Genomic DNA, 23,934 nt, shown 5'->3' on the forward strand with positions numbered 1-23,934 from the left:
TGGAAATTTTAAAACGTAGCAATGAGATAGCACGTAAGTACATGCTTGGAGTTCAGCGGATCTACGAAATTTAGTAGGGTCGTGGGCAATAAAAGACATCTCACTAGGCGGGGGGAGTCGCCTAGCGTCAAAGCAGGGTTGGGAGGGTGGGGGATTTCTCTAGTTCCAAATCGAGCATAAAACACTAAACACAGATGAAGGTCTCTTGGGATCATCCGTGTCTTGGTTTTTAAAATTTCTTCATTCCATCATTTATAGAAATAATTTCGCTGATTGAAACCCAGGATGGTCCTCCACTTTCTCCTGACTCCCAAAAAAAAAAAAAAAAAAAAAAAAAAAAAAAGGTAGATTATCCTTTTTGGGTTCAGAGCAAAAGTTGGATTTTCTTGTCAGTTGACGAATTCTTAGTACCTACTAGGTCAACGCTAAAGCTCCAAATTTTAGAATAAAATGGTCTTAGAGCTGAAGAGGAAAAATTTTCAGTTATGAACATTTGTGTCAGGATTTGTTCCTTGATTTTAATGGAGAATATTAGTGCCCTTATGAAATCTTGGAAATTCTCAGTTTTTGTAGCTTCTGAACACAATATTTTTGATAAAAGATGGGGTAAAGGTAGAGGAGTGAAGAAAATATTAATTAAAGACAGTATTTTTACTGATTTAATAAAAAGTTTCCAAGTTATTTATTATTTTTCTTTTCAAGTTAAAATAATGTATATACATAGACGTACACAGTAATAACTAACAAAACAATTTTTCCCATAATTTTAATTTACAATTTCTTAGATTCAAAAGTCTGAGCAGTCTTCGTTTGTAAAAACAGACTTATTATTTATTTCCTAGCTAAAATTTACAAGGGATTAACTCACGGGGATGAAGTTACAAAAAATATTTAACATGGTCATCGAAAATAATACTTGGAGCATTATTATTTGCTGACAATAAAATAATCAAATTAATCAGAAAAGAACAATAGGTCAATTAAGATCTTAACAATTTTTGAAAAGAGACCAGATGCACTATAAGAAGATACTGTAACTGGTAAATTACAAAATTTTAAATATGATAGGGCACTTATTTCCGGACAGGAATGTGAAAAAGAATTTCAGAGAAACAGGTGAATTTACGATTTTTTTTAGTAAATGCATCACGAATTGTATCTGATTATAATTAAACCAATGATTGAACACCAAAATTTTGATAAGAGAGAATAAATTTTCACTAAGAAAGAAAGGGCGGATAAAAGTAGGAAAATTACAACTTCTGAATGCATTTTCAAAAACAGGGACAATTTTAAAATACGGTTGGACTTATAGGGCTAAGATAATATTTTTCGGTAGAATTTGAGTATGAAACAATTTAACATTTTATTTTGGTTAAATTTTCCTCAATCATAATAGACCAATATACTTCGTGTTTCAATAAAAATACCTAATTTTAAAAAAAATTACACACCCTGACAGACAAGAGTCTGAGTCATTTAGCAAACTTGTTTTGGAGAGTAAACTTCTATCATTGATTTTTTTTTTTTTTTTTTTTCATTTTTCATTATTACATTCGGTGAGAAAATCATTTTAAATGTAATTTAAAGGAGGAGAGTGTCATTTTCACAATCAAAGCCTCGATAATGCATTTGAGAAAACATGGAACAGATGAGACATTTAGAATTTTTCAATTCTTTGGAACCTTCCTTCAATTTTGTTACCTATTTTATGCATTAAACAAAATTAGAGCTTCATGATCTAGGATTAAAATTCAATACTTAGATTAAAAATTACTTCATTAAACGAATTTCTAAAATTTAGGTACATTTCAATACAAAGAGGACACATGAAAAATCAGACAAAGTTGTTAAGATGTTTTTAATTTAAAAATATGATTGAATCAAGCACATTATTCGGAATGGCTCAGTGATAGAGACCTAATGAACAAGAAATACCTAGAGAGAATACTTCATTGCTTGGTTTACATCTGATTTAACAACTCTCAGACAACAGGGTAGAAATGACAGTTTCATCCAATTTTTTTAAAATATTTTCATTGGTCTAAAACCCTTAGCCCTTTCACATTTTCATAAGAGCCAGTGAGGGCGGGGAAGGAATATATACTTGTTACAGAATTGCCACAGCAACTTGAAAATTAATTCGACCAACTTAGCCCACATGTGTGAAATAATATACTTAAAATAAAAGAGCTAACTGGATATTAATAACTCTCCCAACTGTCTTGTAAGCACTCTATTCATCGATCTTCTATCATTACAAGTTGTTTCTGGCTGAAATTTTGGAATTTTGTACTCCCTACTTGAGGCGACCTTGTTGTAACAAAATTAGAGGAATTTCATCCTACTTCAGTAATGCCTAGTTGTATTTGCAGCATTTGGACATTTCAAAAAATAATTGCTGCTAATTGTATTGAGATTTCAACACTTAAATTTAAGCTCCAGGAACAGTTTTAGATGTGAAAAGATAGAGAAACATAAAAACCTAAAAATAACAGATTCGTATCACATTCATTTTAAAAAAACTCAATTTACTCATCTACAAAAATAGTATGTATTAACACAAGCCTTGGTAGTCCTGGTATAACAAAATAAAGCATCTTAATTTTCTCCTACAGATACTGGATTCCAATTTAGTATGAATAAATTGGATGTGTATTTCATGAAAATGTTCACTTATTACTTACAAAGAAGCAAAGTTGTCAATTAAAGGGGCAATAATTTGCTGGATTTCTTGCTGCTCGTAGTCTTCTGGCAGTGGTAACTGCGCTATTAAACTGGCTAGAATGTGACTGGATGCTCCGATATCTCCCGTTTGAAGCATCAATATACTTCTAACGATATGAGCGATGCGCTTGGCGATTTCTGCTTGCATAAGCCTGTCTTTAGCAGAGAATGTAGGTAGATGCTGGACACGGGAGCAGATTGAACTGATCTGAGGTTGAAGCTTTTCCAGTTGATACGCTACCGACGAGTCCTGAGCCGCAATCAAATGGTTCACTTCTCGAACGCAAGTTAAATAGTCACTAATTACCGATCCAAAGTGGTGCCACCCAGATATGTTTGTACTGTTGGTTGCACATTGACTCAACAATGCTTCTAGATTATCATACTTTTCATTGATGATGGCATCGGCTGCTAGGTGCTGCATGATAATCTGATGACTCCGACTCCACTGACTGGATTTAATGAAGTACCATGCAGCTTCATTGTACCTATGAAAAGAGAGCGCCAACGTTGCTTTAGCATCATAAATCCATTCAATGGGTACACCAAGAGTTTCATTGATAAAAACTTCCGTTTTGTTTAATGTCGTTTTCCCATCTTCTGATAACGTGACGTGTTTGCCAATGATATCCAACACTGCTTGTCTCCGCCGCTGAACGTTTTTCAAATGAAGAAGAACGAAGACAGCCCAATGCCACAGTCCATGACCTTCCAGTTGCATTGCAAAGCTGACATGGATATGTGCTGCCGATAACTCAGATATATGACGGTAACCTAAGGATTCTAGAGTCTCTAATAATAACCAACTTAAACTATAATCTAAAGGATCTGCAGTATAGGTTGCAGGGTTCAGAAGTGACTCTAAGGGATGTGACCGTTGGCTATACAATTTCAGCAGATGGAAGCATACGTCGCTAAACTCCTTTCCTCTAACAATGTCGTAGTCTAATTCTCCGTCTGAGTAATAAGGAACTGGTTTCTCCGCATAGTTCTCTTCACCGCTACAAGCTTTTTCATAGGCTTGTAAAGCTGTTGTTATGGAGTCAGCAGGAGATCCTAAATACCAAAAATGAATGCCTAATGCTCGCTTCCAGTCAAGATTTTGACATACGTTGATGACACCAAAAGAAGATTCAAAGAGTGGGACACCAGCAGTGCACATTGTCAATTTAATTCTATTCTCATCTATCAGCTTATCAGCTTCAGTATCCCGCCATTGCATCAACTGCTTTGAAGCTAAAACTCGGACAGCATTATTACTGCCGACTTGAGATATCAATAAGGATAAGTTGTAGTCTCCTTGTGATATCGCCATTTCACAGGCTTCTAAAATTTTTTTACCCGTCAAAAGGTGAAAGACTGAAGACACTTGCTGCTCATTGACTGTGTCCTTCTTCACACTTGCATGGACAACACTTTGAAGCCACTCGCTAAATGCATGTCTGCGTGCCATTAGACTTGCATGATCTCGTTCATCGTCTTTCGCAGCAAGGTCCGGAAGGTTTCCCCATAAAGCGACGCAAAGTTGCCATATTGATGCAGCGTACCTGGTGTCGGTGTAATTTTCACTTTGTTGATCAGCTATTAAACTGTGAGCATGCAATGCTTCAATGCCAGCTACAGGAGAGAACACGGGACAATCGTCTTGCACATCTTGTTTGCTGAATTTCAGTCTCACATCCATGTGACTCTGGATTAGATCCTTAAAAGTTTGAGATGCCGAAGGACTGATGATTTTCAGTTGCTGAACGATTGTTTTGGTGAAGTCGCTCTTTGTTCTGCCAGCAAGCAGATCTCCCAGTTGCTGAAGATCATTGTGCTTTTCAAACGAATCAGCTAATTTGTCTGTTGTCAGGTGAACAAGGTTGAGTTCTTTACCCCAACCAACACGAAAACTTCGACCCATGAATAGGCTCATATCAGAGATGCATTTAGCTTTAATCCGTGCGACACTGGAGAGGTGAAATGGAAGCACTGAATTTGGATGATTTAAGTGGGAGCGCTGAGGTGCGGCAACAATTGGTTGGGACATGAATAGTTTAGTAGAGGTCGTAACTTTTGCACGAGAAGCCAGTTCTTCATCACCTGCTCCAACACTCATGCTAGTTGCAGCTGGCAAAATAGGTTGTTGAACAAACTGCGTTCTAAAGACAGGAAAAGTTTTTGCTGTTAATCTTGCCATCTCTCTTTGGCTTGTATCCATTTCCACCAAGTCATGAGCTCGAGATGTAGGCATGTTGGTAAAGTCCATATAGTCACTATCAATGCTGTAAGCATCATCGTTTTCATCTTGATTCAAGTAAAAAGAGGCTTTCATGAGTTGCACTTTGTGAGAGGAGGTCCCCAGATTGCGGGCAAGTTCAGATGTTGGACTTTTATGAACTTTTTCTTGTGATAAAGCAGAGACTACATCATCGATGTGATAGTTATTTTTTAGGAGCAGTGAGTCATTTTCATCTAGCATATGCTGATCTTCATTTGGCTCAAAAGGATTGTAATGACTCGGCATTTGCATTTGTTTTTTCAGGTGAACGTTGATGCTGGTTCTGCGAGCTTGCTCTAAGGCGGAGAGTGGGTGAACACCACCAATCATTTTTAGTTTTTTCACATCTGCGACTTGATCTTCCTCCTCATCAGAATCGGACAAGCCGTACTTGGAGAAATGATCAACCTTAAACACCCAGGACCCTGTTTGAGGACGGTATTCCACAAAGCGGGTTTTCAATTTGGCACATGCTTTTCGAAGTTTACCCTCGTAGTCCAATTGAACGAGTCTCACAGGGTCACTTATTGGTTGATGAGAAGATTTATCGGTAGGCCAAACTCTATCCAGAGTGATTTGGGCTTTCCTGTTGAGACCTTCTCCAACAGACGGCTTTATGCTTTCATCTGGATAAACCACCACTTCTTTATGCCGGATGTGCACTGGAAAATAAGAAGAAAAAAAGAAAATTAGAACCAATAACAGCCATTCATGACAAAAATTAGACTAACCCTGAAATATTAAAGAGCTAAGGAAAAATATTCTACAGAGTATCAATTGCCAAGTTGCTTCTGATAAAATATATATTCTAGGGCTGTGCGAATATTCGCTTAGTCTGACATGCGAATATTCGCGCCGTCTTGAATTGTGAATTTTTGAACCAACATATTCAAATATTTACGCTGGAATAACGAATTTTCAAATATTCTCGCCATCAAAAATAACGAATTTCCGAGTGGCAATCATGAAACGTTGCGAGGACCTGCGCAAGGCTTCCATCCAAGATATCGCAAACGACGGATCTCCTTTGATCTTTGCCGACTTTGCCCAGTTTGCGAACAGCGATTGGCCCACAAATCTTGGTTGGGCCAAAGGTACCTCACATTGAAAGTTGAATAACCAAGTCAGAAAATGGGAAAAATTCTTAAACACATTTTCATTGACACCAAAAAAAATAAAAAAATAAAAATTTGTCCGGTGATCCTTAAGATACCACCTTGACTACCTGTGCAGTTACCTTTAAATCCTGGGAATGCATACATAACTGTAGGAACAGTCAAGCCAGCATCCAGGGATCGTCAAACACATTCTTAACAACCTAGGCTACTATCATAGCATTTCATTGTTTTCTATGCAGGTATATGAGCAAATGGAAAATTCTTAAATAATTGATGACACATGTTTGTCGACTTTAGTAATATTTGCGAATTTTTGCCCTTGAAAAAGTCATTTTAAATTATTCGTTTTACTATTCATATTTGTGATTAATTGACTTTAATTATTTGCTATTCGTGAATAATTGGCAAAATTATATGTTTTCGCTTCATTTGAAAAATTCACTATTCTCACAGCCCTAATATATTCCCTTGAAAACTTAGGGATGTTTTTTCTTTAATTTTCCAACAAAATCTACTTGCTCAGGTAATATAATGTATCTGAAAATTTCAAGGAACAATATCCATGAGTATTCTCAAAAAAGAATATTCAATGGACTGGACTTGAGCAACATTAAAATACTCTGATTTTTAGAGACAATAGGATATTGTAATACATTTTTGTAACTTTTTGCGGATGAAATTTCTCATCCAGTCTGACAGGGAAATTTTTAAATTATGTTCCTATCACCTGCCTAACACGCACTGCAATTTCATATACTTTTTTAAAATATTGTCATTCCTTCTTTATAACTGCTCAGGTAAAAAAGGAGAGGTCTTGACTCCTACTTAAAAACACTGTCCCAATGTTGACTTGCATGCGTGCAATGGTTTTTCAAAAGCATTATTGAGAGAGTAAGAAGTGGCAAAAATAAAAATAGCATATTACAGCTTTTACTTTCTTACTTTTTTTACATGGATTCCTGAGAAGGACTAAGGGGACTCAAAAATTAGCAGGAGAAATTTTTTTTTCAAAACTTTGTTGAACTAAGTCTTTTTTTTGCTCAGTTCTTGGAGGACACAACTCTCCTTCCACTTACCTATGGAATCAATGTCTAGACCAGAGACATCAAATGAGTCCGGATAAAATATGTTTCCATAATTTCTTCGACCGATGGTGAAATTTTCAACTATGCATCTGCCGTCTCCGTCAACCAACGGTGTAAGTTCTTCCAATGATGGTATGGTGTAGTAGCCAACTCGGTGTAAGATGATACCAGTAGGATGAGGAGCAGATATGGATCCATCCGATTCATTGTTTTTTGAGGAGTCTGTGAAAGAGACAAAATTGTTGTTTTCATATGAGACACTGAGCACAGCAAGGAGTAAAAAATCTCAAATTTCAAGAAAGGTCACTCAAAAACTACTTTAATTTCAAGTATAATGATAAAGTTTGGTTTCTTAACTGGGCATTCAATTCACACATAATGCTAAATAAACCATAATCAAGTTAATTTTCTTGAAATAGGGCCTAAGAGTCTATTGATTCCTTTTGGAGGGGCGTGGGCAAATTGATTTCAAAGTAAATGGTTTAAGCTAATTGATCTCTCCCCCCCCCCCCCAAAAAAAAGAAAAAAAAAATTCCATTCCTGATCTTAAATACTGTGAGGTGTAATTCAACTCCAGGAGCAAAACTGTACTAAGGGGTCATTCATAAAATATCTAGGGGGCTCAAGGAGAGCATTACACCATTTTTTTTTTTTCTAAATATATGTTGATGGATAGGGATCTGGATCACAACTGTGTTACAGAGGGTCCCGGGGAGGGGGGGGGGGGGGGGCTTGCCAAAAAATCCGGATATTAGCATTTATTTATTTTAGAATAGACCCCTTGTTCCGAATCCGTTTGGATGAATATTTTACTTCCTCAGTAAAGGTAAAAGATTTAAGACAAAGGAGACTTGATGAGGATGAGGGGATATGGATGACTTTTCTATTCCTTAAAAATCAAATCTTCATTTATATTTTGACTTCAGGTTTCACATTAACAAACTTAATCTTAAGTTAGTCTTGGTTAAAGTTGTTTGTTAGTGTCATTGAGGGTAAGAAAGAGAAGGAAATAAAAAAGGAGGAAAAATTGAGAGCAAAAATAGTTGTTAAGAGTTACAGAAAAAAAGCTAATAAATCCTCACTAGATGCTGATGTCTCATCCAAGCTTCGTCTATTTTCCGACTCGTTACTGACATCATGATTGGAACTGTCAACCACTGGAGGTGATGGCGACCCATCTAAGGCAGCGGTGTTTTTCTGCGGAAGTAAGAGTGTCATGGTGTTGTTCATCACTGGCGAACTTGACGATTTGGAGCCACTCTTTGTGGAGGGAGAATCATTGGAGTTGCTTTCTCTGGAAGAAAATTTAAAGAAGAAAAAAATGTAAAAATACAACGTTTAAAACAAAATAAGATAAGGAGATGTTGCTCTGCTTTGAAAGCTAATGGAGATGCCGAGAAACTTATCTCACGGCAGCAATAATTATCATCATGAGCGTTCATTGGTCCATGAAAGGAGAAAGTAATTTACATTGTTAGTTTAGATGATAGCAAAGTAAAAATTTATCAGATGGCTCATTCTAGGCTTCAGCACTGACTTTACTTTTAATATACAAGCCCAGCGGGCTGATTATTGAAATTGATGGACAAAGCTATAGACAAAGAAGACATAGGCAGTATGGAGCGATCCTATTGGTTGAAATGGGTGGTTCTTACAGACAAAGGGAGAAAATGATAGACTAACTGTCAGATCTAACGTGGGTTGCCGTTAGTTAGTCTATTACCTACCCCCTTTGTCTATTGGAACCACCCGCTTCCACCAACAGGACCCTTCCGTATCTCTTTTGTCTCCTTTGTCTATCAATTTCAACAATCGGCCCGCAGCAAAGGTACTTTCATCTACGATTTATTGATCTCTTCCCTTCTATCTCTGTTCTTTGTCTTCATAAAAATATGAAACACTGAAGTCTTGAGATAGAGAAAACAAAAAATAAAGAGAGGGGGGAGGGGGAAATCTTAAACTTTGTCATGACTGAGGACTGGGGACAACTTACCCATTTCGGCTTGAAAAATCTTCAGTTCTGGAGGGTGTTTGGATGGCACAACTGATCATTGACTTCTTGATATTCCTGTTAGAATGAGAAATGAGTAAATCGATTAACAATAGATTTCAATCTAATTCATCTGTTTGAAAAACTACTGAATAATGCCAATGTTTATTTATAAGAGGCATTCAGGATACTGACCAAAATCACACTGGAGATTAGGAGCGCTTCTTTTATTGTTTAAAATAATTTTTCATCTATTCCTAATATCCTTTTCTTTATAATAAGACTGAAAAAAGTCATCTTTTAAAATTGTTACATCGGCCACAAATTCAAAGATGTTATATCTCTCACTTTTCCATATGAATGCTTGAACCATTGATGAACAGCCCTACGCTAAACAAGAAGTAGAAAATCAGACAACATGAGTGAAAAATATTGAAGGTTCATTTTGAGTCCGTTTGTGGTTAAATATATTTTCATATGATTTTCGATCTATTGTTTGGCCTAACTTAATCCTTTACTAGGATATTTTTTTGCTCATCAGATTTGAGCAATGGAGATCTATAGTGGAAGTGAAAGCCTTCCCATATTGCACAAGAATATAATAACCAAAATACCATGAGCACAAAAACTTCTCAGTCATACGACCTGCATGTCACAATCGGTCATAGGTGAGAAAAGGAAGGCTTCAAAAATGGGGGCACCAACAACGAAAGCGCATCTTTTCCACTGAAGGGTGAAAATTGTGTATCTATCCCAAAATTGCAGTAATTTGTACTTAGAATAGAAAAAACGTCATCTCTTCAAAATTTTAGAGGAAAGAGGAGTTTTTAAAATGGGGAGGCTAAGAAAAATCTCCTAGTCGCAGCAATGATCAAGCCTCTCGCTTGAAATGCATCTGTACAATACAAACGGACTTCGTCGGAAGTGAGTGAACAAAATTTTAAGAACTGTTAATCACTTGACCTATAGCTTGTGTGGAAAAGCCCCCTCCAAATTAAGAAAATTTTACATTACAGAGAAAATACTTACGAAACACTGGTATCCGATGCAGCTGATGTAGATTTTGCGAATTTTGAAATAATTGTAGGTGGTTCTAACTGAATTGTGACTTCATCATCATTCGCTTTTTTGTTTGGAGAGCTGAAATCCTTGGCAGGTAAAACGAGGGCTTTCGGATTACTTTTCGTTAGTAGAGAACCTTGTTGATCTTTGATATCTTCCAAACCATCAAATAATGATTTCTAGAATAGACCATAAAATAGATTGAGACCAAACCCATACATACATACCTTAAACTTAAAAATTTGTGTGAGGCGACTCAACTTTAAAGTAGATCATACTTAAATTGTGTGACAATATCTGGAGTTAAGTTTACTACCATTAGCTCCTTTAAGAAACATTCTTCACAAGCTACGGATTTGAATAGTTTCATCTTTTCACAGAATAATAATCTATCAGTTTATCATGTTTTTGATACTTTCTAGACGGACTGAATAGTTTTGTAACTCAGAGATTTTGACGACTTATACAAAAGCAGCTAATATCCATTTTCTCTTTCTTTCAAATTTCTCTATTTTAGAGAGGAGAGGGGCTAGAAAAAAAATATGAATCGTTTTCTACAATCCACCATGGTTTAATACTTGCAGTTTTTTCCAGTTTTCTTAAAATTAGGAAAAATGGACATCACCAAATCACTTTCCGAGCAAGTCAATTCAACTTGCCCATTCAAACCTTCTGATAAACTCCTTGCAAGCGAATGGCACAGTAAATAAGGTCTAATGCAGTTACAATGTGGCCTCCTATTAAATGCTTTTGACATACCTTTGAAAAATCAGAGCGATTGACTGGCCTGACTTTAATGCCAGGACTCTGCCGAGGTGATACTTTGTAATCTTTCTCCGAAAACATACTTTTGCTTTTGGGAACAGATTTCAGGAGAGTATCTGCTTTACCAGTTACCTGATGGAAAAAAAATAAAATATTATAAATAATGAAACCTAAGTTGGATACTGAGGAATACTTACTTATTTTCTTTCCATTATCAGATCTAAACAGTTAGAACAGTTACACAAATCTTTATGAGATTACACATATCACTTGAAACTTATGCAGGAAATATTTAGAGGATATTTTTAATGGGACGAAGAGAAATCATACAATATTCTAATAAAAATTATCAATTGGGCTCTGAAAGAGAAAAATAAGGCACGTTATCTGCAATGCCGAAAATTAATACACTTTTTCCTTCAGCTATTTGATTATAATATGATTAAAGTTATCATACCGTAGTTTTAATACCTTAAAATGCCTAGTAGAGAAAACTAAAAAATTCAATTACCGGGAGTAAGTTCTTGAACAATGGGGTGTCACCGAAAGGCATCGAGGCCAAGGCTAAAATCTGTTGATTCACATTGCCATTGACAGTAGTGTTTTGGGTCTGGTTGGTCCTGGAAAACAAAATAAAAATCTTTTTAGTGTGGAGAGGGCGAAGAACAGAGAAATAGACTTCAATCAAAATCAAGGAAAGTATGTTATATAAATTGCAGAATGCATATAACAAAAAAGTAAACAAGGATGTCATTTTTTTATCCTTTAGATGAGTCTATTTTGAATTTATACATGCCCGGAGTAAAAAATACTACCGGCACAAAAAATCTATTCACATCAAGAACCACATGGTGTGAGCTAAACAACTAGAACAGAATGGCAAACTGACAAATATATTAATTGAAATAGAGATAAAAAAACTACCATCTGTGGAATGCTTGGAAGTTTAGGGATAAAAATATGTACAAATCTAATAAATCAAAGAAATAACTTACGCTGTAGATCCAAGAGTGTTGCCACCAAATGATAGAGATGATCCCAGGCCTGTGTTAGTTCCTGTTCCAAAACCAGAACCCAATCCACCTCCGAATGTGTTAGATCCGAAGAGAGTTCCGCCAGTGTTGGTTGTTGAGCCAAATAAACCACCAGGTTTTGCAGCATTGTTGCCAAACATATTGCTACCAAGGTTTAACCCACCACCTGATTGAAAAAAATGAAAGAACAATATTAAATATCTTAGCGGAATAATTTGAAATCAAACCTTAGGGCTACCGACAAAAAAATTCAAAACAAAATTGTATTTTAAACCCTGGGAAATTTCAATTGTTTGATGAGGGGACCCTCATTTCCCTTCAGCACTTGTGGCAAAATCTTTAGAAAATATAGCTCCGATTGGGATTTGAATCAGGTGTAGATAAGATTCACTTATCTTGAGGATTAGCATAGAGCTTATTAAATTTTTTTTTAGAGGTAGAAACATTTTTCTTTTTTTAAATCAAAAGATGATTTTGAGGATGCACGACATTGAACATTAATTATTTATAGAGCACAATAAAACCTTGGTACTTCATCCTTCACTGTGCAAGTCTGAAACATGTTAATGTCGTCAAAATCGTCCTAATCTGTTTTTCGCCTTTGCATAAAATTCTACCTAATTTGAAATTGTGAAACTTAGAGCCTGCTCCAAGCAAAATTCATCGATCCTGATTGAAAACACCCCACTAGGTTCTAACTTTTGCAAGTTAAACTTTTTTTCTTCTCCTTTAATTCCTTGTTCTTTTTCCCCCTTCAAGCAAGCCAGGAAAAAAATTCAAACTGAAATGTTTGAAGGTATTGGCAGCTGCCAGATTAGAAGCGACTGTGCCAGAGGATAGGACAGAATTGGAAAATTTTAAGTATGCTCCTATATTGATCTCTTCACAAATGGTTGAAACGTACTGCGGGTGACAAAAAGTTTCACAATGAATTGCCTTAAAATGCTATCATTTGAAGGAGCATTGATTTGAGCTATAAGTAACTAAGGCAAATACAAAATTCTGGTGCAAATTTTACAGATTTTTGCTAGAATAATAATTGCTAATGCAAATTTGGTTCTGGAAAAGCAATGAAGATCTGGCAGAAAGATAGTTTTTTCCTTCCAATAAATGGGAGAAAAATCCCTTCAATGGAGGTCTCATGTACTTACCCAAAGAGGTATTGGTTGTTGCAGTTTGACCAAATGAAAAAGTCGCAGTTGGTTTGAGCGTGGACCCAAAGAGTCCTGATGTTGGTTGTGAAGTGGCCGTGGTGTTGAACATGGTGGAGCCAAAAGTTGATCCTGTGCTGGCAGGCGTTGATCCAAATGCGGTTCCCAGTTTAGCGCCAAATGCAGACGTGTTGGTTGCAGTGTTGGAGCCAAACCCAAAGCCAGCTGTTGTGGTTGCGCCCAAGCCAAATGCAGGTTTATTCTGGGCAAAAAGACCACCCTAACAAAAACAAACATTCAACAAAATCACAATGTGAAACCTTTGACTGAATTTAATGCATTTAAACACAAATTGCTTCAGATGTTAAGTAAATTAGACAAGAAAAGCATTTTCCTAAGATGCAGTTGATATGAAATAATTTGAAAAATACATCTTAAAATTTCAAAATTGATAATTTCTAACAATATAGTTGATTAAGAAAGCAACACACTTTTTGTTTTTTCTTCCTGATTTGCCTCAATACGCTCTCTTGTGCTAGGAGATGGAATTTAAAATTTGAAATTTTAGCTAATCAGGCACCGCATTTTTCTCAGTTTGATACAATAATTAGTTGCTCTATTGTGCTGGGTTTTTTTTTTTTTTTTTTTTTTTTTTTTTTTTTTAATTTTTGGTTATTATAAGTAAAATACTTTTTATCTTCCAGTGCTTTGTAAGTATCTTAGTAAATTTGCGTGCAATTAACCTGACAGCACCAAGACCTAATCCAGACCTTTTAAATAGAACATAGCTTGGGAGATACAGAGTTTCATCACCTTTGGCCTTACTAATTGGAAGCATATTGACACTCCTCACTTAACGCAAAATAAATGTTCACAATGGACGATTAGCATACTGCCTGCCGCAGTGTTTTGGGCACATATTTCTACCAGCGCCATAATTTTTTTTCTCCCTCCAAAAATAAAAGAACATAGAACAAAAGTTCAGTGAAGCTTTCTCCCCCTAGGGCCAGCCTGTCATGAGTACTCAATGTAAGCCACTGCATCCCCATCAAAATGACTAGCAGGCAAGGCGCTTGAAGAAACCTTCAATGCCAGTCAAGTAAACCGGCATGGCAGGCAATGTGTTCGACAGGGTAAGAATTAAACGTCCACAGGATATGTTTCCTTGTCAAAATTTCAAGCAGTAGAGGATAACAAAAATTTTAAAACTTGATTTATGTAGGAGAAATTGACAATATTGGTATTCATCAGAATCAGTTAACCGAAACTTTCTTTTTCTTTCTTTCTCAAAAAATCCAAGATCAATAGAGGCCAAACAGGGGGTTGAAAACAATTTTATTTCTTTGACATACAATTACAACTCCTTTTTAAATATAACACTTACAATTGTCAAGAAGAATTCAGTAAATTAATTCAATTTTTTCACTGTAAAACATATTGAAATTATTTTGAAGCTCAATTTTGTGGGACTATAATTTTTCTGTAGAGAGAAATTTGGATTGATATACTTGAAAAAAGCCTTTCTCTTACTTTCAATTTGTACCTGGAAATTTTTAGCGCATCCATTGAATTCTACAAAACATTCTAATGAGAGAAAATTATCTGTGTCCATTCATTTTTTACCCTGTCTAATGGTTCATTCCAACAAAATTTATCATCTAGAGGAAAAAAAGAAAAACCAAACCTGATTCTGAGTTCCAAATCCTCCAAAGCCACTTGTTGAGGTTCCAAAGCCAAGAGAAGATTGTTGAGGAGTGCTTCCGAACAAGGTAGGTGCTTGAGTTGTTGCTGAAATAAGTAAAGATGTTTGTTGTGATTTACAGTTTAAAAATGAGGTGAGATTGCTTTTTTGGAAATTTAGCATCAAACTACGTTCATATTGATTACTCAAGAAATATCTTATTCATTTCTCAGAATGCACCAGGGAAAAAACTTTTTGCGAAGTATCCTTAGATTGCCACTAACAACGGTCTGAGCTAGAAACAAGTGTCTTTTCTTCAAAATCTTACTTAGAAATTGATCCACACAATAGAGAGTTTGGAAATTAACTCCTGAACGAGATATCAACAATTATTTTCAACACAGATCAAATGGAAATCAGATTATACAAATGACGTCATTCCTATTGTTGCCATTTAACCAATGTTAATTGTAAACATTTATATCTTGTTTTCGATTTGTTTTCCAGGCTTTCCATTGTGCAATTCGTTTTCTTTGTGAACATTTTTGGAGAAAATATGTTGCACAGTGCTGTGATCCCATCCTTGCAAACCATTTAAAAAAAAAAAAAAAGGACCTTTGTCATAATATTAATTTATTGAGTACATAGAGTCGTAATGTAAGTGGGAGAGCTGGCGCCATGTTCTGCTCGACGAATTCCAAGCCCGGTGTGCGCCGAGTTCGGGTTGCTTTTTCGACACATTTTCGATCCAAAATGGCGGTGTGGAATACGTGGTAATTCCTATCTCCTTTGTTGTTGTTGTTGTTGTTGTTGTCATCGGATGGCCGGGTACCCGTTTATCGCAAACAATCGATCATGTATCGAAAAAGTGACCCAGCGTCACACAGGAGTCTCGGAATTCGGGACATGGAAAATGCTTAAAAGTGGCGCCAGCTCTCCCACTTACATTACAACTCTATGTACTCTATGTATTAATTCTACTGATTGACTACACATATGAAGAAAAGCTGTAACTTCCCGATGGTAAATTGAAAATTTTTTAATGTAAGTCTTTCTAACAGCAATCTAAGACGCTCGTTAGTTTTTAGTTCATGCTTTCAAACTCAAAGTATCTTATTTTCATTCTTTAAATTTATTTTTGAATATAAATTACATCCCCCATTGGTATGTGAAAATAATCCATACCTCCAAAAGGTCGGACTTGAGCGGTATTTGTGCCGAACATATTGGAAGTAGTCGGAGCACTGAAGCCGAATCCTGTGCTTTGAGTTGCCGCAGGAGCGCCAAAAGCTGGTGCCGTTTGGTTTTTACCAAACAAATCAGTGGTGCCTGTGTTACTGCTAAATAATGTGCCACCAGACGTACTGCCAAATGTGCCTGTAATAAAGAAAAAAACAATTGAAATCTTCGGCTTCATAGGAAAAAAATAGCATTCGAAAAGAGAACTTGATAAAAGGATGATCATTTAATCCCACATATATTTTAACATATATTCCTCTACCCATCCTGTGCTTTATAAAATGTGTTGGCTCTTAAATTTTTCAGGATTACATACATGATTTTATGTTTAACTATACTCAATTCCTTTCAAACTAGAAGTGGGAGTTTATGAGGTAATTTGGGAAACTAGTTATAGTTTTTCATTGATTATAGTTGATTGAGAATTAAGGGATAATACAGAAACATTAATGCCAGTGTAAAATTTGTAAAAGTAGTTACGCTCTGTCCAAGCACCGAGGTTTTACATCCAATATTAGCAGGATATCGCCCTTTACAAACACAGCGTATGAAATTATCCACCGCGATAATTTGAAGCTTAAAGCAAGTCCATTGAAAAGCACATTGAAATTAGGACCGTGTTCGATTGGATTTGAGGAGATTCTGGTTCTTTGGCAAGCGGAGAGTTTCAATTTTTAAGACACAAGAAGTGCTTCGTTCTCTTATGCAAATTGAAATAAAAGAAAAATATTGTGCCCACCATACTTTACCGGAATTTTCAATCAGATTGCCTAGATAATGGGGCTTGGTATCTAAGCTGCTCTAACAGTCTATTGAGCACTTAGAGTTGAAGTTAATTTTTGAGAGCTGCAAAGAATACAGCTGTACAGAATATAACTCCAAAGACTTTTACTTACCAATAGCGCTTGTTGTTCCTCCGAACAAGGGTTTGTTTTCTGTGGATCCAAAAATACCCGTCCCCGTACTTGTACTGGTGGTAGCCCCTCCAAAAAGAGTGGGTGCAGCTGTGGATCCAAAAAGACCAGGAGTTGTGCCCTATAATGATACATGTACATCTCGTTAGTAAAGCTCGTAATATGTTACATAACAAGGTGGGGAAATGGTGCTGGGTCCACACCATTTCGTGGGGAATATGCTATATATACGTGTAAATGAAAACACTACGATAGCCAAGAACAAATGCTGCCTATCTGCAAACTGATAATTTTGCAGGATGAAGAAAAAACCTCGCCATTTTTGTGATAATGAGGTTAAGTTTGCAAATTTTGTTTAATACATTACAGTGCTCCCGCGAGGAATTGGAAAAACCTAAAAGCATTAGCTTGCGTGTTACATATTGTAGAATGCGGCAAAGTTGCTAACTCATTGTCGCCCAAATTGTTCGTTAGGAAGTACTATTCCTTAACCCTTCATTACTGACTGGACTTCGAAAATGGATTATAATGAAAATCATGAACTCGCACTTGGGTCCGAGTCTTTCCAAATAAAGTTTTAAGGAATGAGGAAAAGCCAATCTAGAAGTGATGGAGATGCAATCGTGAGGTTGAAGTAAATAGGCGGTAAATTGACCTTCGGCAAAGAAAAAAGGTCGAGGCATCTTAAATTATTTTTAATAACAAGAATATCAAGTTTCTCAATGCCCAATCCTTAAACTTGATTGCAGCATTTCAATATTTTAATATTTACTTGGCTTCTTTGGAAGAAACTTAGGGATATTTTTTCATGACATTTTTGGGAACTACTTTTGGAAAGGCACTACATCATCTACGAAAGATTGGTACAGCTTTTAATGAGAAAAAAATAGCCATGTCTTTCCAATATTTAATGTTGCACTCCAAGATACAGGGATCGGCATGTCATTTCTACATTTGCTCATAATGTTCTTTTTGAGAATCAGTACTAGAAACGTATACTTCTCTACAAACGACCATTCCATTGAATATCCCTGATGAAATGTCTACTATTTCTTAGAAAGTTGTTAAACAGGAGCTCTTACAACTTTAAAATAGTATAAAGAGCAATTTTAGAGGAAACAGATACGGTTTAATAAAAGCTAGCACAGTGACGTTATCCTACTTCAGAGGGGCAACTATATCTGCTTCCAATACTGTGGTTCGGAAACTTGTCAATTACATATGATTCAAATGTAGTATGCTGAATGAGTTACACCACTACAGCTTCATGGACATATTTAAATTTTTTCTAGGGGTCCGCGAAGCTTCGCATTTGCAAAGCGAACGCAAAACAAAGCGCGAGGTCGGAAAAAGCGAAGCGAAGCAAAAATATCGCGGTAATTCAAATTTTCGCCCTGTTTCGGAGTCGATGCCAAATGCCAATGATTGATGGATAATTCTTCGCCTAAACCGGTTTTTTGCGTATGCGTTTGCGGCCCTGCAGCCGCTCCGCGTTGTTTAGCGCCTTTTCTCTCAAAATCAATTCCATCATAATAAAATTTTTTGAAAAGTTTAAATTGATAGTTTTCAAATTACATTTACAACAATTTTGAAGGTATTGCTATGTTTTAAATTAAAATAGATTTAGAAAAAAATTAAAAGAAAAAGAAAAAGTAAAAACAGTTTTTATTTTTATCATTCCGTGATAATTAAAGCAAAACCGATGGCAAGTTAAAAAAAAAAAAATCGTAGATCTGCTGGCATTTCAATAAAAATTTATTCTTAAAATTTAGGGGAAAAGGAGGGAAATTTAATGAGTGTAGTCTTCACGTATTTCCCGGTGTTCAATTAAATTTATCACCACCGCATGCCTACCGCACGCTGAGTCGCGACTCGCTGGAGTGACCGCCACGAAATTCTGCGGGTTGCATCCAGCGTATTTGAAAGGTTTTTTTAGTCTGCTTCGCTTTGCTTTGAAAAACGCGAAAAAGCTTCACAGATCCCTAATTTTTTGGATTAAAATAAAATCTATAATTTTGGAGACTACGCGTTAATTTCATATAAATACTAAAAGCAACTTCAATTTAAAAAAAAAAAAAAAACGAATTATAGCAAATGGTGACTTTCAGGTTTTCACATGTGAAAACCCAAAAGTATCCACCATTTATCCGTTGATCAAAGTTAAATACTTGCTCAAGGGTCAATTTACTGCGTGTTAAATGTTGGTTTCATTTGTTAAAGATTAGGAGGATGGAAGAGTTAGCTGATCAATTTTGGATGATGTAGAAAAGGAATGAAAAAAATAAAAATTAAGGTGGGAAACAGAGTGTTTTATTGGAACAAAGCAAAAAAAGGAGAAAGTAGGTTCGAGATGGGTAGTAAAAATGAGCAGTGAAAAAAAATGCAGGAGCTAGCTAGGAGTGAAAGACAAGGATTGCAATTTGGATCCTGGTTCCTCTTCTCGTTCTAATTCCGGTTCGAGTTCGATTTAGAGCTGCAAACTCGGGATTTGAATTTGAGAAGCCATATATATGCTAAACAAAACAACATCAGCATAAGAAAATAATTTGAATATACTCTAAAAGCTACTTGAAACTTAGCTTTTTTTGCCAGCAAAACTAATTAATCAAAAATTAAAAGATGAAATATTAACATAAATGTACCTATCCACAGGAAAATGGATATTGTGCGGGGGAACCATTAGTGTGAAATTAAACTGAGAAATTTGTACGTATTTGAGTTTTGAACAGGAAATATTCTCAACATTTTCACTGTTGAGTTAGAAATATAAATGCAGCTTTCTCTAGGTCAAAGAAATTCTCAGGAAATAAACTGATCCCTAAGAGCTATGCAGTTATGTATTCACATGTTTGACTTCATTTGAATTTCCTACCTAGCATGAGGGTGGTAAATTCAAATGAAGGCATGAATGCTAGTAAATTTTAGTTTAGCTGTTTTTCAGGAACAAGTATACATGGCAACAGGAGATAAAAGGTTAAGTATGCAAGAGAATACACTGCAGTAGGTTCAATTCAGTTTGTGCCAATAGAGCATGATCATTTTATTCTGATAGTTTTGAGCGATTAAAATTCTAACAATTGTTCTTTCTAAGAATAACATCGTTTAAAACCCAAGCTTTAAACTCTCACCAGTTTGGTCTGATTATCTAAACGTTTTTCCTTGGTTTTACGTACTAAAATGTTCGTGAAAGCTTCTAGTTATTGTCTTATACTTATTAAAAACATGTAAATATGTTATGATCTGCTGATTTGTACTGCAGAGCTGCTGTGTAAAAATTCATTTCAGAGAAACATTTTGTCCATGCCACATCATACAATGTGTCATTGTTGCTAACTTATCTCTGTCATGTATACTAATTGCTGATCTACGTATCCATTTTTCATAGGCAACCTACTGATTTTGTTTTTAGACAAAGTATATTTCTACTTCTAAAGCTGCTTAAAAAGAGAATAAATACCTGCGGCTGCTGTCCTCCTTTTTTGATGACCATATAATCCTCCAATCGCAGTTCTTCAAGGGACTTTCCTTCATACTCTTTCATACATGTGATACAATAATGACGAGTGTTAATTGGTGTGGTGACACCATTTTTCACCATGGAGTCACTTCCTGTTACTGGGTTGAATTTAATTGGTGTTCCCACAATATCTACAAGAAAATGAAAAACACTTATTGAGACACAGATGGATATGATTAAAGCAGGTGCTTTAAAAACACAGAGACTTCTTTTCCCCCCAATAATTCTTTCCGTTATTTTTTCCTAGTATGCCCCCATGCCTATGTTTATTTTTCTCAAGGAAAAGTGATTCCATGCTCTGAATGCATCTTTTCTATTGAAGTAAGAAATTTAAATACAAATGGTAGGCATTAGATGGGGTCAATCACAAGAAGGCTATTCTTATAAAAATAGTACGGTTTGTTGTAAAACTGCATAATTCAATCAAATGAATGACTGATTGGAATTCCTACTTGTAAAAATAGTAATTTGATTACAATTTTGTCTAGCCTTACAAATTCATACAAGGCTTGGGGAGAAAGAAATTTTAGTAAGTCTTAGGGCATGAGCGTTATGTTCTTTAGGGATATAGGGGCACTATTTGAAGTTAGGAACATTTTTCTTGATTCTTCGTTTTTCTTTAAAGTATTGAATTAGAAAGAGGCTTCGTTTGCAGGTTTCATGACAGTTCAGGCAGAGGAAAAAGAAAAAAAATGCACTTGAAAATTTAAGTTCTTGGAGAGATTTTTTGTAAGCAACAGAAATACGTACTTGTTGCTGAGGCTGAGGCTCCAAAGAGACTTGAGGTCTGTGCTGCAGGTTGGCCGAACAACGAAGTTTGTTGTTGGGCCGGCTGCTGTGTTTGTCCGAACAAGCCTGTTGAAGTGCCGAAACTGAAAGGCTTTGTTTGACCAAATGCTGATGTGTTTGACGATGCAAAAAATGTTCCACCTGCTGAACTAGTAGCAGGATTCTGCTGTGCCCCAAAAAGGGTACCCGAAGTACCACTTGTTGTAGCATTCTGCTGCTGACCAAAAATTGAGCCAAAGCCAGAAGTTTGTCCTGCAAAACAGATGAGAGAAAATTAAGAGATTTGATGTAATGATTATGTAGCATTTGTAATCCATCAGGTTCAATAAAGTTCATTCCCATTAACAATAAACGTCCCAATTAAATAAGCTGCCAAGCACCTTTTCTGTGACATTTTTCATCTATCTACTACTCATTGCTAATGTTCACTTCACACTCAAAATCTGAACAAGACGTCGAGCATGATGTTACTTTGTCTCAACCTTTATTATCAGGCAAGTTCATTCATGACGGACCTGGGCCTTTCTCAAAAGACTAACAGACTGCCATGCGCCTTCCGAAAATCCATCTCAGTCAGGCTTCAGGTTACTGTAAAGGTAGAAAATAAAGTCGAAAAGTGGGTTCCTAGGTTTAAAGCACTTGCTCGACCTTTCTTTCTCTTATTGATCTTTTTAACTCATCCAACTCCATATCATGCTGCAAATACTATTAGACGCCTATAAAAACAACTACTACTACTACTACTATTAGACGCCGTCTCGAAAAAAGGCCGATATAGTTTCAACATTTCTGCTAGAATTGCTTGAAAAACTCAGAAGTGCAAGATTATCCATTTACCTAGTACGAAATCGACATTAAGTGGATAATAAAAGCTTATCTTTAATGTTATTCTTACCAAAAGGAGTTTGTGTTGTTTGAGGTTGTCCAAAAGCTGGAGTGGTAGTGGAAGAACCAAAGAGACCCCCAGTTTGAGGTTGGGCCGGTGTTGGGTTGAACAAGGAGGTGTTCCCTCCGCCAAAAACTGGAGCTGCAAACCCGGCAGGTTTGCCAAATGTTGATTGGCCAAAACCTGTATTTGATGTTGAAGCAGCACCAAACGGGGTACCTGGAAATTAAGATCATTTGGAATCACAAAAAGCAAAATTACAAATTTTAGAGAATCAATGAGAAAGAGCAGATGAGAAGCAAGGCTTTCAACGCCTCATGGAGGCCACATGATGCAGTTAATCAGGAATAAATTTCCTGTTTGCCTAAGTGTCTCCCCTCATTTTTCTGAATAAAATTCGAGATTTAATTTGAGTTGAATTAGTTTGTTTCAGACTTTCTGGCCATATAAAATATGGTGGTTGTCAATCAGTGAAGAGCGTCCATCACAGAATAAAATCTTCTGTCAAACTGAAGATTTTGACTTTAACGACAAAACAGAGATGTCTTGAGAAATTTGGTTGATCTGAAGGTTTAATGATAGTTTGGAATCCGCAGCCATTCGGCCATTGACAGGTTCTGGTGTCGCCTCAGATCAAGATGTCAGCACTACTTAACAGATCAGTTTCAGAACGCTAACTGGGGGCTGATAGTACTTCTGACTATTAGAAGAAATTCCTCACCAATTTATGAACATCTCTTAGAATAGTTAGTAATTGTCAGACTCCGGATGCAATATAAACAAATGAGAAATATATTTCACAATGTTGTGAATTTTACCATCTGAAATAAATCATAAAAAAGAGGACCCTGAAAGAGAAAAACACAAGATATGTTCAATTCAGATTTGCATTAAGAAGAAAATGGGAATAAACATGGAACTAAGGAACCCAAAGCTGCTTTGTCGTGAAAAAGAACTGTTTAGGACCATTTCATAACGGAAATTAGAAATTGTTCTTGAATAAACACACTTCATTTTCACACTATGTCAAAGGAACTCAAGAGAGCATTCAGACCATGGAATAAAGTTTGGTGAACAGGGGAAGAAAATAGAATTGAGAAAGAAAACTTTGACACAGCAACTTGACGTTATCTGTCAACATAACCGTTCGTGAGTGGTAAGCCTGTAACAAGTACGTATAAATTGGATTCGACTAATGTTACACATTTTGTAACATCTGATGAAGAAAATCAAGGATTTAACGATGTTTTTCAGGATATTTAACGGAAATTTTAAGTAATAAGGACATCATGAATTCTGCGCCTTGGCATGGGCTTGCATCAAAAGGCAACTTCGGTAGCCAAGGATTTTGACAGATGCATAAATAAACAAGCTGCGAATGATGATGGCATGTTCCGTGGGAGAAAAGAAACAGAAAAAGGATGAAACTTAAAGGTAAAATGAAATACCATTCAAAACTCACTTTGGCCAAACATTTTGATTGCTAACACGCGATGGTCATTGATGAGTGCGGGCGGCAAAAGGCAGAGTGGATTCAGGTTCTAAATTCAAATTATCTCACAGAACCAATGGTAACTGAACGAGCACTGAAACATCAATAAAACCGAAGAATAATCGTCTCTGGAAACTACGTAATATAAATAAACTGCGTCTTGAATTATTTCAGTTCAATTGAGAAAAACTTGTGCAACAGAAGAAACGAGAACGAGAGCA

At 36.1% G+C, this 23,934-nt stretch overlaps 1 protein-coding gene across 1 annotated transcript; it reads right to left on the minus strand.

Moving 5' to 3' along the window:
- Window positions 1–648: 648 nt before the first annotated feature.
- On the minus strand, window positions 649–23,934 carry Nup98-96 (nuclear pore complex protein Nup98-96). Its single transcript, XM_019040828.2, has 16 exons — window positions 23,684–23,934; window positions 22,231–22,440; window positions 21,297–21,587; window positions 20,487–20,677; window positions 17,012–17,150; window positions 16,062–16,253; window positions 14,880–14,983; window positions 13,196–13,475; window positions 12,006–12,210; window positions 11,522–11,630; window positions 11,005–11,142; window positions 10,213–10,424; window positions 9,187–9,261; window positions 8,276–8,487; window positions 7,185–7,415; window positions 649–5,652 (listed from the first exon to the last, which is right to left on the minus strand). The coding sequence occupies exons 1-16, from the start codon at window positions 23,694–23,696 to the stop codon at window positions 2,684–2,686; spliced, it is 5,571 nt and encodes a 1,856-aa protein (XP_018896373.2). The 5' UTR covers window positions 23,697–23,934; the 3' UTR covers window positions 649–2,683.

This window comes from Bemisia tabaci, chromosome 2 (genome assembly GCF_918797505.1).
Source record: "Bemisia tabaci chromosome 2, PGI_BMITA_v3".
NCBI lineage: Eukaryota > Metazoa > Arthropoda > Insecta > Hemiptera > Aleyrodidae > Bemisia > Bemisia tabaci.

What these genes read in the sequence shown, in the direction of transcription:
- Nup98-96 (XM_019040828.2), bottom strand. An exon ending in AACAACCAATACCTCTTTGG is followed by an intron (nt 12,211 to 13,195) that starts GTAAGTACATGA and finishes TTTTTCAATCAG; the next exon opens with GTGGTGGGTTAAACCTTGGT. An exon ending in GGATGAGACATCAGCATCTA is followed by an intron (nt 7,416 to 8,275) that starts GTGAGGATTTAT and finishes TCTCTTTCACAG; the next exon opens with ACTCCTCAAAAAACAATGAA.